The sequence below is a fragment of the Prinia subflava genome, chromosome 4, assembly GCF_021018805.1.
Source record: "Prinia subflava isolate CZ2003 ecotype Zambia chromosome 4, Cam_Psub_1.2, whole genome shotgun sequence".
Classification (NCBI taxonomy): Eukaryota; Metazoa; Chordata; class Aves; order Passeriformes; family Cisticolidae; genus Prinia; species Prinia subflava.
In genome coordinates, this window is record NC_086250.1 from 37,905,835 (window position 1) to 37,922,252 (window position 16,418).

At 41.4% G+C, this 16,418-nt stretch overlaps 1 protein-coding gene across 1 annotated transcript in view; it reads right to left on the minus strand.

Annotated features, from left to right (window-relative positions):
- Positions 1-15,669, minus strand: part of TPH2 (tryptophan hydroxylase 2) — a 51,821-nt gene extending 36,152 nt beyond the window's left edge. Inside the window, exons 1-6 of the mRNA XM_063394908.1 lie at positions 15,293-15,669; positions 12,289-12,441; positions 9,867-10,050; positions 9,658-9,758; positions 6,797-6,864; positions 1,330-1,526 (exon numbers count right to left, since the gene is read on the minus strand). Coding sequence (XP_063250978.1) covers positions 1,330-1,526; positions 6,797-6,864; positions 9,658-9,758; positions 9,867-10,050; positions 12,289-12,441; positions 15,293-15,397 — 808 coding nt within the window. The 5' untranslated portion in view covers positions 15,398-15,669. The remainder of the gene's footprint in view (positions 1-1,329; positions 1,527-6,796; positions 6,865-9,657; positions 9,759-9,866; positions 10,051-12,288; positions 12,442-15,292) is intronic.
- Between the last annotated feature and the right edge of the window lie 749 nt (positions 15,670-16,418).

Below are 16,418 nucleotides of genomic sequence, written 5' to 3' on the forward strand. Positions count from 1 at the left end.
GATTTTTACAGCTGAAGTCCTCATTAAAATATTTAACAGTGTTCCTTTTACAGATTAGTCCCAGAGTGAACCAGTTTCAAACTCACTAACTTTGAAAATCACGTTTCTCTCCAAAATTAATTCTTTATTCTTTCAAAGTTTTTACAGGACAATGTTTAAAGTTTTTCTGCAACAGGTACTACTACGTTCTCTATGTAGTCTGAAAGCATATTCCTAAAAGAAGTGTGAGATTTTGAATTTCTGGCTAGGGAGAAAATATCTGTACGATTTGGCATCATTCCTCAGAGACCGTAATACAATACATGAGAAACCCAGAAGGACACAATCAAATTCAAGGAATGATGAGTCAGCAACTAGCAACTGCAGGTTTTCACAAACAAGAATTATGAAGGAAGCACCAGTGGAGGAAAGTAAGCTTGTCATTACAAATTCTGTATTTCCTTTAGCTTGTCCATATATATATTTAGATAATATGCTTTGCTAATTATTCTCTTAACAGCACATAAGTTGTTTTTTTTCAAACACCACCTTTATAACATTTTAATTCCTGAGTAAGAGGTTTAGGAAACAAACATATGTATCTGAAGGGACCTTTGAGAAAAAATTAAACTCTTAAATTAACTCTTTGGTGGCTTTTCCTCTAGAGCTAAAAACAACTGCTCCATATCTGCCACATTGTCCATATGGGATAAATTACATTACAAATGAAAAATAAGAATTTATTTTCGAACTTAAATATGTAAAATACTGATCCTTAAAAAAATAAAATTTAAGAGAAGTACCACATCAGCTATGGTGGCAACCATATCTTTTCCAGCATATAAATATAAGGACTAGCTTCATCAGTTCTCGAGCACTCAGGAAAGCCTTGTATTCATCAGGCTACACAACAGTGTGCCAATCCTGCTCTCCTCTTTTAAATCAGTTATCTTGGCATCTGACTCCCTCTTTTCTCTGTCTGGATATTGGGGGGATGCCCAGTGAGGTTATCAGAAGTCCCCATCTGTGGCAATGACAGAGCAGCACTAACTCAGCTCCTCTTTTTCACTGTACTGAAGGATTTTCTCCCTGTACAAGATCATGTCATGCTTTACATGTTCAGCTGATTCATTTCTCTCCATTTCATACTTGCAAATACCTACATAAAACTGTCTTGACTCAAAAAACTCTCTGCCACAGACAACACCAAAACCAGAATGATACTTCAGGCTAGACCAAAGGCCACTGATAATGTTGTGAGTCTTTTCATTCAATGTGCTCTGTACTCCATACTAACAAAAGGTGTTTCCATTAAACCATATGTATTGATAAACCAACTATGAACCTTACCTTTAAGAAAAATAGAAACATCTTCCAACTGAGGCACATTATCTTCTCGGTATCCACAATACTTGCTCAGTAGAGGAAAGTTTTTTAAATATTCACGACAAGCATGGGTGGGATAGAGTTTACTGAGTTCCCTAAATACTACTCCCCAAGTTTTAACTTCTTCAGCTGTGTACTCCACTCTAGGGATGGGTTGACCACTATTGGGAAAAAAAATGCAAAATATATCTGAATACAATCAGACTATAGAGAGATTGTAGAGAGCAACATTTCTACAAAAAGTATTATTTAAATAAAGGCAAATGAGACTATTAAAACTATTTGAACTATTTTTAATTGACAGCTTGATCTTTCATCCTTAGAATTATTTCTTGATGCTATGACGTACATATTCTATCATTTCCTTAAGAACTGTGTTTCTTACTAAGTAATCTCATTACATCTTAATCTTTGTACATATCATAGTAGAAAGATGGATTTCTTATATACCATGTTCCTGTACCAGACTAATATTTCTCCACTTACTGACACTGGTACCTTTGCAAGTGGATAGCTGAAGATCCTGATTCAGTCTAACATGTACATTGGGTAAGACCTTCAGTAGACTGCATTCTCTATCCATTCTTGAAAACACATAATATTCACACAGCATCAAATGCTACGTGAAGATTAGGCAATTACATAGATGCTTAAAAATGTATGGATCCAATTTAAAAAATGTGCACTTATTGCTTAGACAGTTGCTTACATGTGCAGATATGTTTGGAACCCTGAATTCATGCAGGACTACATTATGAGGAAGTTCATCTCAGAGCCAGCAGCCCAGCCTAGAGGAAACTGAGCTTTTAAATACCTCTCTCCTTTTAATTCTGTCCTGTTCCTCTGTCCCCTCCTGTTTGGACGGATGTACAGACATTGGAAAGCAGGAGCCTTCCAGGATACATGCAAATCTGTTTCTGACATCCAAGATTCACCTTGAATAATTACAGCTAATTCAAAACTGACTGACAGTGTGAACATTGTGAAGAGCTCCTTCCAACTTGCACTGCCTTGTATTTAGCTGTAAGGAATTTCCCATCACATGGTTATGGACCATCATCTCATCTCATTAATTCCCCCTAGAAATGCCATAATGTTCCTCTGGATTTAATATTCACAGTCCAGAATATGTAATCTCTGCAATCTGCCTTCTCCTCAGGCATCTTCTTCTGCCGCACTGTAACGATGCACAGATTGGCAAAGGGATTCACAGCATCCTCCTCCGCTCCATCAGTCCTTATCTCTCACTCTCCTGCCACAGGGCTGGCAAAGTGGGCACTGCCAGCCCAGTGCTGCAGCCTCCCCAGTTCCACAGGCAGCAGCTGAACAGGCATATCAGGCAGGAGATCCTCCACTGCAGCAGGAGAACCGCAGTGCTGGGCTTCTGCTGGCAGCTGTTGCTCAATTCATAATCCTGTCCCCGCTGTACGAGGTAACAAGGAATAAGCCCTCATGTCACATTTGATTGCTGCTATGCAGTCCCTACATGCACAAGAAAGGATCATCTGCCCTACATTCATTGTGGTTGTCCCCTCATCTTTATTGAAAACTTACCATTTAATCCCCTTGCCTTTCATGATATCAAAGGATTTTGATCCATGGCAGCTATCTGTCAGTCAAAGGCAACTTTGTATGAGGTGCTCGTACTTGGTAGGGACTGCTGAATATCCAATACATGCGCTAGTTCCCTGTCAGCCACTTTTGCAGACATGACAAGAATTGCAACACATTTAGTGGAGTATTTCTCATCCACAGAAGCTGCTCTGGGTCTGTGCCCATCCTGCAGTGGGAGACAGTCCTTCAGGTCTAGTATCTGCCCTCCAACTTAACACTTCATGGGCCTTAAGCTGCCTGCCAGCTCACAGAAAGCACAGCGCAACTATTCTGAATTGTACTATACACAACAGATACAAGGAGGTTGCTACTCCAGGCACTTGCATTTGCCAGAACACCCAGCCTCATCCCTTCTCCTACTATGGATACTAACAGTATGGGTCAGCATCAGCACATCAAGGAGGAATATATGTTTTACCAGTGGAAAAGCATACATTTCTATTTAGCCTGTCACTAGAAGGCATAAACACAATCAAGGATCTGAAGCTTGTTCACTGCTCACTAAAAAGATTACAACTTAGTTATTGTTTCAATTAATTCATTAGTACTGATGTAAGGTTCACTGAACATTAATTCCTTAATAGGCTTTATGCCTAGGAGAGCTGATCTTATTTCCAGCTGATCATGATACTGCTTTCTTTATAGAGAGAATCAAGGCAGCCAGACTTGTGGGAGGGGATTCAGGGCCTTTTCCTTCAGCTCTGCAAACCTTGTATTTCTTACCTTATTTCAACATGCAAGACCCACCTTGCACTCAAACATCTCAATAAATCACAGAAATGGCCAATCTGCATAGCCAGTTTCCTTGTGGTTAAGATGACTCTACAAACTAACCTAATCTCAATTTTTATTTCTCCTTATTAAAATAGGGTCTTTCCATTTTGCCATGGTCATGAGCTATCAACTCATACTATTAATTCCCTCTTAAACATCGTATGTTTCCTACAGATTTAATTTTCTCAACATTTTTCCAAACCCTAATCAGTCTCAAAGGACTAATTAACAAGATTAACACATTTTCACTATCTTTAGGATAGAAGCTAAGTGAAGGAGGGAGGAATATGGTTTTTTATGGGTTTTTTCGTCCATTTATTTCATACAGCTGATCTTCACTGCTGTGCTCTATTAACATGTTTTTTTCCTTTAACAGCCAGCTCTAGCAAATACCTGCTCCTCCAAGTTCACTTAGTAATGTTTTTTTTCCTCTCTCTCTCTTCATTACAAGCACTATTTTATGTTCAAGCAAAGCAAAGCATCTACCACTATAGAAAAGTAGCAATTCATAAAAGAAATGCTTATCTGAGATTTTCAAGTCAACTTTTTATGGAGCGAATTCCTAGCAGCCAAATTTCAGGGTTTTTTTAAGGAAACAAATGTGGGGTTTTTTGTTTGTTTGTTTGTTTGTTTTACAATGGAAAATTAGAAGTAGAAACACATCAAGCCTCAGTAAGCGGTTAGGAAGGTCACTTGCCTGGAAGACACCGAGACATGTTTAGTCTCTGCTTAGCTTAGCAACTACTGCTTAGCAAGCCAGCTGCATTGCCTTTCCAGCACTTACGCAGCTGAGAGGAAGAAGGAAGGAAGATCTTACCAGCAAGTCAGAGCTGTGCAATGCATGGCACTACTGCTTCCATCATGGATAAATGGACTACTATCCCACTTACTGAAAGAGCCTAAGAGCACACACAGCCTGCCTTCATCCACAGGGATCCACTTGACATTTCACACTGCAGTAAATGCTAGGCAAGAAGCAATAACTTCACTGCAAGCATTAGACTCAAAGAAAGATAATAAATCAATCAGCTTTAAACAAACATTCTAACAAAAATCTATCTCAATTTACATTTGAAAGCTGGCTGAACTCAGGGCTTAGCTGGGCAGCCTAGAGAGCTTCTCTACTAATAAATACCTGCCCCAGCAGGCAGCAGCTCAGTGTGCTGGATGGATGCCATGAGCACCCAGCTAAACAAATACCACTGTGGGCAGAAAGGGGAAAGAACACTAGCACCTACACATGTGTAAGACTGGTAATAGCTTAATGACTGGCATGAGACAAAAGTAAAGGAAAAATATAATCAGAATTACATATGGTCACAAAGCTGAGTCAATCCCCAGCCTTCTGCAGCCTATGTAATAGCCTTATGCTGAAAAACCTTCAAAAATTCTGTTTTGACTAGATTGCTGACAGGACGTGCCTCCTGTAAGTGGAAAAAAAATTTGCACATTTCATATTCTTAAACCACATTGGTAGGAATCTCAAAGGAGAATAAAAGAAAAACCTGAAGAAGTGTAGAGAAGAAAATGGAAAAGAAGATGAAATTAATATGCTCTTTCCCTTGAGAATGAGGGCTTAAACCTGTTGCAAATAAAACCTAGAGTAGGATTAGAACTAGTTGAGTGCTTCTGTGACAAGAAAATTGCAACACAGTAGGTGTTTGTAGGTAGAACAGCAAGTTTCCTAACTTCCAGGGACTGTAGCAAATTGAAAATACTGACTTGAAATGGGGGGAAAAGATCAGAATGAGAAAACACTTGCAGTGTACTTATGCACAGCCACCAGCTTCTCTAACTACACAGAAATGCACTGACTAAATTCTAAGAAATTTGGAGCTGTATTGGCAAAAGAAATAAATGGCATTTTGCAGAATCCAGTAGAATCACAGAATCATACAATTGTTAAGGTTGGAAAAGACCTCTAAGTGTGAAGTAGCACTGCTATGTTCACCACTAAACTTTGTCCCAAAGTGCCACATCCAAACATCTTTTGAACACTTCCAGGGGTGGTGATCCCACCACTTCCCTGGGCAGCCTACTCCAATGTCTGACCATCCTTTCAGTAATAAAGTTTCCTAATATCCAGTCCAAACCCTTGTGCAGCTTGATGCCGTTTCCTCTCATCCTGTCACTCATTATCTGGGAGAAGAGGCCAACCCCCACCTCACACAACCTCTTTGCAGGCAGCTGTACAGAGAGATAAGGTCTTCCCTGTGCCTCCTTTTCTCCAGGCTAAACAACCCCAGCTCCCTCAGCCACTCCTCATCAGCCTTGAGTTCCAGCCCCTTCACATCTCTGTTGCCCTTCTCTGGACACGCTCCAGCACCTCAAGGTCCTTTTTACAGTGAGGGGTCCAAAACTGGACGCAGCACTCGAGGTGTGGCCTCACCAGTGCTGACTCCATGGGGAGAATCACTGCTCTGATCCTGCTGGACACACCATTTCTGATAAAGGCCAGGATGCCATTGGCCCTCTTGGCCACCTGAGTACACTGCCAACTCATGGTCAGATGCTGCCAAACAGCACCTCCAAATCCTTTTCTACTGAGCTTTCCAGCTGATCTTCCCCCAGCCTGCAGCACTGCAGGTTGTTGAGACCCAAATGCAGGACCTGACACCTGGTTTGTATACCCTCATGCCATTGGCCTCAGCCCAGCACAGTATGTGTATCAAAAGAAAATAATAATTTTGCAGTTTAGTGAGCTCTTCCAACTATGTAGGGATTCTAGATATGTGTGATTCAGCAGTGCATCAGTTTGTCAGTAAGACATGCAAATATCTGTAAAATATTTTCCAAAGTTTAAGCACCTGTGAATAAAATGCTAAAAGAAAGATTGCTTGCCTTTCAAATGCTTTACTTGCCTGTAGCTATATCAAAAATGTAGCAGGATTCCAAGCAACAGGTTTGTAATTTATAGCCTACACTAAACTAGTCAAAGTTTAAAGGATGACTTTGTCTACTGTTAAACTTCATCCTACAGAATTAAGTAGAGCATGAATTCTAACTAGTCAGCAGCACAGGGAAGAATTATGCCAGTACTTACTATTTATAGCTCATGGCAACATCCACAAAGTACTTTCTTCTCTGTCGATAGACATTGTCTTTAAATCCCTTAAGCAAGGAAGAAGAGAGTAATTTACAATAAGGACATAAAATTAGCTGTAAGAATTATAAAATAAATCATTAAAGTGTTTATTTAGTACACAGTTGCATTGTATTTTGGTTAACACTGTCTACTGGACTGAAAGAGAAAATAAAGACTTTTTTCTTTTTTTTTTTTCTTCACCAGAGTTCCACAGGAGTTCTTTCAGGTGAGTTTTGTGCAAAGGTACAGTCATTCAACTCAGGTGTTGAAAAGGGAAACTTTTTTCCTATCATTTTATCTCACTCATGTTTTCCTGGGTCTGAACTGAGATCTACAGACAGGTACACAGCACAATAATCTACCTATTCTTAATATATCTTTCTTCACTAGAATCAAGCATCTAAAGACCATATGCAACTTATTTTAAAGATTCTTATTTCAGGAGTTGCCATCTTAACCAACACATTGGGAACTGACCCATCAGCCTCCAGCACCTGTCTGAGTTACAAAGGAAGGGCTCTGCCTTGTGGACTACAGTAGGCTCACACCCTTTCCATGTTAAGAGCAAAAGAGTTGTATAATACATAGATGCTGGCCAGTTACAGCTCTTTGAGCTATTCAACATTAGAACAAGATCTCTTCTCTATCTATAAAAAATAAAAATACTTTAGGTTTGGACTACAAGAAGGGTAAACTATTTTCAAAGTAGAACTGTCAACCTCTTGAAGGTAAAAAGGGTAAAGGAGTTATCTAAGTTACCCCGTTAGTAGCCCAGAAAGGGCACTTAAGTTTCCCCCAGTCAAAGCTGAAAATTAAAATGTCTTTTTGTCTTACTGCTCACATAGACAAATGCAAAACATTGAAACAAATGAAAAGATAACATCACTTGATTTGAAATACTTGTATGAGCTTCCATAGAACACAGGAGACATTTTACTGCTCCATAACCAAAGCTGTGCTGCTGGGGCAGAGTATGGGAGGATTTCACAGGAAAGCCTTCAAACCTCCACTCCTACACAGAAAAGCTTCTTTGATTGGCAAAAAGCTGCTGTAATCTGGGGAAGCCTCCTTGTCTCCTTAATACCTTTTAAGGTAAATGTTGAGATACTCAGCTGAAGACCATTCAGGAGATCTGGAAAGTGATGACAGACAGCACAGGGGACTTAAAAGCCTGTCAAGTGTAATGAAACTGAGACTGAAATCATTAGCCATTATGGAGTGGGTTAAGGCTAAGCTGCTGAAGTGGTGGTATCCTTACAGGTTCTGTAATAGGATAATTCTCTTTGGTCCTCTGGCATATACGTGCCACTTCCAAGGAACAGGCAGGCACCCAGAGCAGCCTTTCAAAGGCCAGTCACAGATTTAAGGGTTCTTACCCCATTTCTAACATCTAGCATGCTGCATAGGCTAACAAATTGTGTGTAAATTGTGTTTGTAAGAATCCTCTCAAGTGTAAAAAATATATTCATAACATGCAAATGTCTTTTTTTGTTTTCTGTAAAACTGAAGGCAAATTTTCAGCAGAGCGCTCAAGTATTTAATGAAGGTACCAGCTCAGAACATAAATCAGCATCTAATGGCCTGCCACAGCCATAAACTCAAAGCTGGAATGAGTTGTCTCTACAACCTCTGCTTGAACCAAATCATGGTATATGGTTGGAGATAATGTGAATTAAATCCTAGTTTATCATCAAAAAGTACATGGCAGAAACCAGGATTCAGGAATTTGCTCCCTGACTAAGGGCTCCCACATGATACAGGAGCCTGAGAACTAAGCAAGGTGATGATGATGATGAAGATTGTGGCTGGTATGTGAGCAGGTGACACCAGAGATTGTGGGGCTGCCATGGAGCTTTGTGATGGTGCCCATTTGGCTTGTGTGCACAAGCCAAATGGGGTGAGAATTCTGTGCCTGAGCTCCCATACAGCATAAAATGTGTGCAACAAAACCCAAAGGAAACTACCATCTACAGCTGGAGTTTAATCTGATTCTATTATAAGACAGTCATATGGTCAAATATCTTAGTTCACTGTCTACTTCCTTTCAGCTGGAAACTTCTGACAATACCAGTTTAATCCAGCCTGTTTTAGGAATTATTGTAACTGTCTATCACCAGTATCTTTCAGTCAAGTCATTCAGAGGTGGAAAGCTGGATTTATAGAAAGGGAAAATATTTTAACACAAATGCTTGCAATCATCTGCCATCTAAAGACTCAGAGGTTACACAGCTATAACCATTAGCCAAAAGAAATAAAACAATAAAAACCTCCTTTTTTCTGTCTTTTGCATTGAGCATTTGACACTACTACAGATGTAACTTGTGCACGCAGGCTTGTCTCCTGCCACCAGAGTCAGGAAACAATAAGAGACACCTTCTTGTCTGTTGCATTCATCAAAAACAGGAACATGTTTCTCTGTTTCATCTTGTAATTACCTTCTGAGTGCCAAATAATTCCTTCACAATTCTTTTTTCTCTGACACCTATTGGCAATAGCAATACTTACCCAAGAGCTACTTTTGGCAGAACTGAAGGCCGTACTGATCTAAATTCTAAAGTTTGAAACCTTTCTATTGACCAATTAATTTTTTTTAAATGATAGCAGTACAAAAGGGGATATGCTTGCTAAACAATGAATAAGTTTTGTGGAGGACCTGCATTTTGTGTATCTTTCTACAGAAAAGGAAAATGAATTCACTGAATCTACCAACGAGAAACCAGTCATCATCTTCTGAAAACAATCAGCAGTCAACAGGCTTTTTATTATACTGGCAAATAACCCAACAAATCATCTACAGGACAATTTTGTGTTACACTTACGGGGTGATCGGCATCCAGCTCAGATCCATACATCAAAACTCTGTGAGAGCATTTGTCTAACTCAGATATCTTCCTGGGGAACCAAGGGACACAATCGAGATCTGTAGGAGACAGAATGCAAATTGGATTTACTGGAGTGTAAGATCGTGGAGATACCTGCGCAAAACATCTGTCAGTGTCTACACCAAGTGATACAAAAACAGCCTTGCCTTCTTCATCAGTCCAGATGTTTTCAGGTGGATTGAGAGATACTATATTAGTTTGAAACTTGAGCAACTGGATTAGTTCATTAAATTCTTTCTTACTGCAGTCACAGTCCACAAAAATTTCCACCTCTGAACTCCTTCTCTTTGATTTTCGTGATTCAATATGAACCATACTCACGTGTTTTTCCTGTGGGAAGATGAAATAACAGATGTAATACAAACATACCTAGAATAGCAATTCCAGAAGAGCAATATTGGTGACATATTCCTCAGGGAAGTTTTTAAGGCCTCAGAAAGTTATTAAAAGGCCTTTTTAATGAAAGAATTCCCTCTTTCTGTTTACAGGATTGGTTAGTGACACATACTAAGTACTGATGACAAAAAAAAAGTCTTACATGGAAAGTAAAAATAAAATTATTATTTTTAATGAAGAAAGCCAAGTAATGATTTCTTTTTATTTACCAAAACAATCTCTTACAGAAGACAGTATAACACATTTTTTTTAATTTAATGCAATTTTATATTTATCTTTGCTATAAATATTAAATTATAATGCAAATTTAGTTGGCAATTTGCATAATAATAATGTTAATTAAAATATATTTGAGTGTGCTTCTTAAACAGATGTTATTAAACATACTACTTGATGTACCTTACTATGTGAGGAAGAAAATATTTTTATGAGAATAAATGTGTGTCAATCCTCATCTATCTACTGGGCAATTATCAATAACATGAAGCGTTAACAGCAATATAATTAAAATCTAACTCAATTTATCCTCTACTGCAATGTTCCCATCAAACACAAATCATGCAACAAACATCACAGTGTAACTACTTCTAGCATGAAATCTTTTCAATAGGGTCTCTCTCCCACCACAACTATTGGTGTGCCAAGGGTATTGTACAAAGACATAATTATAATGTGCTATGGCTGGCCTGATCTAGTGTGACAGCCCTGCTTCAAAACAGGAGGGTGGATGAGATGGCTGCTCTCAACATCACTGACCTCCTATGGACTCCGATTTTTCCTTTTTCTTGCAAGACAGAAACTATCTGTTACTTTTCATGACTATTCTCGCACTTACTCAATGAAGCCAATAAAACATTTGTTGGCTTCCAAATGGGTAGAAATTCATGTCTGTATTTCCACTTGTCCATTGTATTTTACATCGGTGTCCATTTCAGGTGGAGGTCTCCTCTGGCAGAGCCAACTAGAAGTGTCTGTTTTTACACCTCTGGATACACACAGTTCTTTCATTGGCATGCTCCCTAACTGTGCCTACAGTGTTGCAACCCAATCACATAACGAATTCAACTGTGTCTTCCCTAGGTTGAGAACAAAGCCCTACACTCCCCTCTGCAGCACTCAAATTGTTAAGGGACTACATGGATGGGAGTGGATATCCCTGCACATCTTCCAGACACATTTTAAGAGACTAGAGTGAGTTCTATGCCTATTCCCAGGAAGGGGTAGCAGATGTTTAAATCCAGAATTTCAGTATGAACCCATACTAACATTTCAGCCAGAGCTGCAGTTAGACACTTAACCCTTGGAGAACAGCTGCATTGAAAACACAACTCCTACTACAACTTCTGTTCACTCACTTAGGTTTCTCCTCTTTCTCTCAAACACACTGCTTCTTGGCAGACTCACTCAGGTGGTGTAACTCACCTCTTTTACTTGGCTGGAGAATCTACATGTCTAATCTACACCAGCCTTGGGAACCTGTTCCCAGAGGCAGCTACTATGAGTGAGCACTGGTAAAGCCCAGTGATCCCACACTTACACCCCTCTGATGGTTTGGCCTCAGAGGCAAGCTCCCACCCACCTGCTAACTTCCTCTTCACTGCTCAGACTGAACAACCCAAGACTTTTATCATGCTGCTTTAATGATCCTCAGACACACCTCCAAGCATTCTGACCGACAAGCACTGATTGCATGGGGATCCATGTGGGAACCAACACCTCACAATTTACATGCCAGTTAAACACATAAACCCTGACCCTGCAAGCACTTAATGGTGTCTCTGATTTCAAGATGTGGCAAGGCTGTCACCAGCATCACCTGATTGTGTGCAACATAGATTCCCAACTGCTCTCTGAAAGTGCCTCCTTTCATTGTGGCCTGCACAGGCAACTTCAAATCTAATTCTAATAGCGGTGAGAATCACGACAGAAACCTGAAGTGAATCATGTGAACATCAGCATCACTGTCAAACTTTACTTCAGAAAGCCCTTCACGAGCCCAAAATGCTTTGTTCAATGGTCCATAAAATTTTAAGTTACTTTTATTCATTTGTGCAGAGCAAGCGTAGTGCACTCTACTCCTCCTGCCACAGTCCATTAGATTGATATCAACAAAGAGCCTGACCTCAGTATCTGTCCTCAGTCCAGCCAACATAAATGACTTGTAAGCGTTACCTGGAAGAGTCTGAGAGCTTTCACCAATCCCCCAATTTCATTCTTCAAGGAAAACACCACAGCTGTCTTTCCACCTTCAGATGCAGATTCACTTTTCCCATTTCCCTTATTCCCCTTCTTCTCCTCATTTTTCCCAGAACTCGATCTGTTTAGCTACAAACAGATAAAAACCACAATCATCTCAGATGAAAACGGGCATTTCCTGCAAAAGAAATTTTTGTTTGAAAACAGCTGAACAGAACTCATCCTGGCTTAATTTGAAAGAAAACATCATGTGTTTACTCAACATCAGAATCACAGGTTAAAGGCAGCTACTAGAAATGATTGTATAAGAGACCAGTCCATACCAAACAAAACAAAAGCAAAACAAAACAAAAGAAACAAAAAAAAAAAGCCCTAAGGAAAAGCATAAATGGGATACAAATATGATGGCATCGTTTGGGCAATGTTATCATTAGAAGTAAATGTGAAGTGAATGGAGACAGTCTAAATTACTGCTAAAGCCTGCAGTTCAGATATTGCAACCTGAATATTGCTGCAAAATCACAGGGATGCTATTCTAACCTGTACCAGCCAATTTATGGAGACGTGCTCTGGTCTGTATTTTTGTATTAACCATTTTTGCATTTAAAGCCAAAACTTTTTATTCTCTGTTGTAGTACAATTAATGTTATCATGCAATGCAATTCTCCCTGAGAAAACAAAATTTCTGTTGATTATACAAACAATAACAGACATACTTAGACTGCAACACAGAATATCAAGCTGGAAGAGACCTCAAGGATCATCTGGTCCAACTTTTCTAGACAAAAGCACGGTCCAGACAAGATGACCCTGTCCAGCCAAATCTTAAAAGTGTCCACTGTTGGGGAATCCACTGCTTCTCTCAGGAGATTATTCCAATGGCTGAATGTTCTCACTGTGAAAAACTTCACATCACACAGAAGTTGAGATGGCTGAGGAACTCAAACAATACAGAAAATTATTCCATCCTTGGCCACTCTTACATTCTTCTCACAATTTGTAAGTCCAAAGCATTTCCCAAAAAATGTCGTTTTATCAGCTTAAATCTCATTGAGATGCCAACAGTACAGCCTTTATAGATAATTTTTATAACACTGACCATGATTTTCAAAAAGCAGCCTGCATTTTCTGATACCTAGGCTGTTACTCCTGAAGAAATTACATCTCTAGTGAGAAGCTAACTGCTTTGTTGTAATCCATCAAAAATAGGAAGATAGACATTAAAAAAATATAGTATTTCAACGTTTCAAATGGATTTAATTGTCCATCAGTTATTTCTAAAGCCACTTACAGAAAATAATCTGAAAATTCAGCTTTTTAAACAGATCTTTTAACACTCTTTATGTGGCACAGGTAAAACCAGCCACATTTAAACTTGGTACAGGACATGCTAAGAAGCCTCTGTGGTCTTTTCTCGTCATTTATTACCACACAAGGAAACAATCTGCAAAAGCAATTTGTTTGCAGAATGAGGTATGAACAGTTTCACACATTTATTTTCTAGCAATTGAGCTAATATGATTCTGCTCCTACCTGATACAGTAGGAGGTTTTCCCAGGGATAGTTACGGGGAAGATCACTGTTTTAACTTCTGTAATATCTGGGATTTGGCTAAGTCCTTTTTGCACACATCAAGCCCGCAACCTCCACATGAAGTGATTAAGGTGCTTTTAGAGCATCAGTGGTTTTTCTGTGGGTGCCACTTTCTAAAAGCTTTGTACAGACATAGTCATGGAGTCAACCAAGTGTCTGAGAATCTCAATACTGTCAAAAACAGAGGAAAACACGGGCAGTCAGGACTTCCAAGCCTGCCACAGGTTTCTTAATGCTCTCAAGAGAGCATTACCCAAAGTGATAACTGAAAGACCCTCTCAAGCATTCAAAAACTAGAATGAATACCTATTTGTTTTGAGAAGAGGATGAACTTGAATTTTACCAGCCACATTCAGTAGTACACTTCATAATTAAACCACAACTAACAGAACAACTTTCCTAATGAAAATTAATTATCTGGAGCAAGTGCAAGTCCCCAGGAAAAGCAGTTGTTTACAGCAGAACCCAGTGAAGAAAGTAACTCAAATATAAAGACAGTAAAACACATTTATTCCATTTAATTCAATGCTTTCAATAGAAGCTAAGCATGTAGAAACACAGATAGTCCACATTTTACTATACAGACAGTAGGCGAATTCAGAACTGGTACAAGACTGTGTATTCTGCTGGTTTTACCCAACTGATAAAAATCTTCATCTGTTACAAAATTTTACAGGAGTCACAGTCTTCATAATCCTAAATATTTCACGTATTCAGAGCAGGTTGCCTTATTTAGTCACACACACGTTTACCTGTTAGCACACAGAAGTTGATCCCACGCTTGAAACCACCCAGCACCTGTTGCACCCATCCCATCTCCTCGCGGAGAACCACTTCTGCCTCCTGACAGTGTTTGTCACCCTGGCACGGTGTCCCCAAGAGTCCTCGCACCCTGCCCGTCGGCAGAAGCGGGGACACAGCCGCAAATCCACCCGCACCAATGAAGAGGGGGTGCACGGCATTTGTACCTTGCCAAAAATGCTTTATAGACCGTGCTGTGAGGTTTACGAGTGCCCTGAAAAGGCAGCCTCTGCTGATGTGTATGGCCCGCTGGGCTAACCCACGATTTCCAAAATTCAAGCATTTAAAACCATCTGGGCAAGACCCGACTCTTTTCGATTATTCCAGCAGCGATGCAGTTCATTTCTGCAGTGAAGTTTGTAATGTTAATGAAACTTTGCCTGTGATTTATGACACTTTTAAGGCAGCGTTTTGAACGGGGTCCGGTTCGATAGCAAAGTTAGTTTCACCGGCCCCTGCGCTGCTGGGAAGCCGCTGGCCGGACCATGAAGCGAGGGGCGAGGGGCAGGCACGGCTGCCTGGCAGCGGGCCCCGGCGGAACCCGACCCGCGGCGGCACGCCCTGCCCGCCCGGCCCCGGCACTTACGGTGAGGCTGCCGGCGGCGGGGCGCTCCTCCGGCAGGGCCGAGTCCAGCGAGAAGCCCCGGCGCGCCCAGTACTTGCTGGAGAACATCATCATGGCGGGCTGCATGGGGCCGGCGGCGGCGGGGGGCAGCGCCGCGCTCTGCCCGCCTCGCCCGCGCCCGCCGCCTTTATAGGCCCCCGCCGGGGCTGATGGAAACACGATTAGGGACACCCGTCTCCCGGTGACGAGAGCCGCGGGCAGGCGGGCGCTCACGGTCCCCGCTCACCTCAGCGGCCGGGGCGGGACGGCGCGGCACGGGAACCATCCCGGCGCCTCACGGCCGCGCAGGTCCCGCTGCGGAGCGGCTGCCCCCACACGCCCTGGGGCTGCTCCTTCGCCCGCCCCTCACACCTGCGCCTGCCCCGGCACGGCCTCTGCCTGCACCGCGGCACGGCAGGGCTCAGAGCGCCGGGAGCAACAGGCTCGGGAGTGTGGGGACAGCACGGCAGAGAACTGCAGGAGCTGAGCTTCGACACAGGGGAGCTGCGCAGAGACAGCGAGAAACGCTTTGGTGCAGAAATTCATCTGCCTTTAAGTGAGCACAAGGCAACTGCTGAAACAATAACTTGACTGCAGGGTTGAAGGAGAACCCTGTCTCCCAAATTTACTTGCAAAGTTTAGGATTTCTAATTTCTCTTTCATTGTAACATTCATTTTGTGACGTGCCACCGTCACTTGGCATCCCACCTCCTCCTCATTTCTTTCATCTTCCAGAACTTCTCTGCGACATCCTTTGAACAGGTTGCCTTACCGCATGTAGCACTGAACAGCACATCTGAATTGGGAGCACTGTGTCAGTTTCCTTCAAATACAAACTCAGTTTTCTCTGTTCCAACACGCCAGGCAGGGGAAACTTCCTACACCCGCTTGGAAAGCGCCATGGGTGAGTTGCCCTGAGCCGCCCAAAAGAGGGGCAAACTCGCTGAATGCAACATAGCCTTAGCTTGGTATACGCACAGATCACACGGATTGAGAAAAAAGTTTAAATCAGATCGACTGAAGGTAGGACATTGTCCAAGGGGCTGCACAAGGCAAGTAGCAGAAAGTGTCCCTGACAGTACTAAGCTCATGTCACATCTCAGCTGCT